A 1,186-nucleotide genomic window follows, 5' to 3' on the forward strand; every position below is an offset into this window, starting at 1 on the left:
TCCTAAAGAAATAAAGAATACAGCACAAAGAGACATGTGCACACCTATGTTTATTGTTGCATTTTACCAAATATCAAAAACAAGGAAACAACAAAGATACCTATTATAAAGGAATAGACAAACCCTGGTACTTCCATGCAATAGAATATTTAATTTACTATCAATTAAAACAAAATGACTGTCGGGTTAGGCACAAGTAGAGTGAGGCGAGGATCACAGACTCTCAGTTCCCGTTTCCACTGCGTAGACCATATCTCTGCAAAGATGGCCAATGTATCCCAAGCCCAAAGAACTTTCTGTTGCGGCAAGCATCAACGTCACAAAGTGACCCAGTATAAGAAGGTCAAGGATTCCCTGTACACACAAGGAAAGAGGCGCTATGGTGGGAAGCAGAGTGGCTACGGTGGGCAGACAAAGCCAATTTTCAGGAAGAAGGCTAAACCCACAAAGATCATGCTGAGGCTTGAATGTGTTGAGCCTAATTGTAGGTCCAAGAGGATGCTGGCCATTAAAAGATGCAAGCATCCTGAACTGGGAGGTGAGAAGAGAAAAAGGGCCAAGTGACCCAGTGCTAAGCCTTGTTTTGTTGGTGGCTTTACTAAACAAATATATTTTCAAATTTAGTTTAGGAGGCTAGACATCCAAATTCAGCTCTGCTTTGAAGGAAACTTGACCTTCTGCTCCTGAATAATCTTCTTGTATCTTAGCCTATCTTCCCCCATCTCTGCTACCTCACTTGCTTGTTTACTTTCTTTTATATCTCAAGAGATTGACTCAAGATACACAATACAATAATCCTGCCTCATTAAAATAACAAAGGAACCCCAGGCCCAGCTCCAATGGGATTTTTTGGTAAATGCAGTTTCACTCAAACTGCATTTTTTGGGATGGCCAATTTTTAAAAATTATTTTATTGGAGGCTCTTACAACTCTTATCACAATCCATCATCCATCCATCCATCCATTGTGTCAAGTATATTTGCATATTTGTTGCCATCATCATTCTGAAAACATTTGCTTTCTACTTGAGCCCTTGGTCTCAGCCTCCTCATTCTTTTCCCTCCCTCCCCGCTCCACCCCCCATGAACCCTTGTGTGTTAGACAGGGTTCTCTAGAGAGATAAAACCAAATTGCTGATAATTTAATATATTTATTTATAAAGATAATTAGATATATAAGAAGAAAT

At 39.7% G+C, this 1,186-nt stretch overlaps 1 protein-coding gene across 1 annotated transcript; it reads left to right on the plus strand.

Annotated features, from left to right (window-relative positions):
- Positions 1-264: 264 nt before the first annotated feature.
- LOC101647192 (60S ribosomal protein L36a-like) lies at positions 265-564 on the plus strand. The gene has a single exon (XM_013008565.1). The coding sequence runs from the start codon at positions 265-267 to the stop codon at positions 562-564; it is 300 nt and encodes a 99-aa protein (XP_012864019.1).
- Positions 565-1,186: the final 622 nt, after the last annotated feature.

Source organism: Echinops telfairi, unplaced genomic scaffold (genome assembly GCF_000313985.2).
Source record: "Echinops telfairi isolate 266 unplaced genomic scaffold, ASM31398v2 ScPeMD7_7472;HRSCAF=8510, whole genome shotgun sequence".
NCBI classification, from domain to species: domain Eukaryota; kingdom Metazoa; phylum Chordata; class Mammalia; order Afrosoricida; family Tenrecidae; genus Echinops; species Echinops telfairi.

Excerpts from the sequence above, each read along its gene's own strand:
- LOC101647192 (XM_013008565.1), top strand. The coding sequence starts at position 265 with ATGGCCAATGTATCCCAAGCCCAAAGAACTTTCTGTTGCGGCAAGCAT.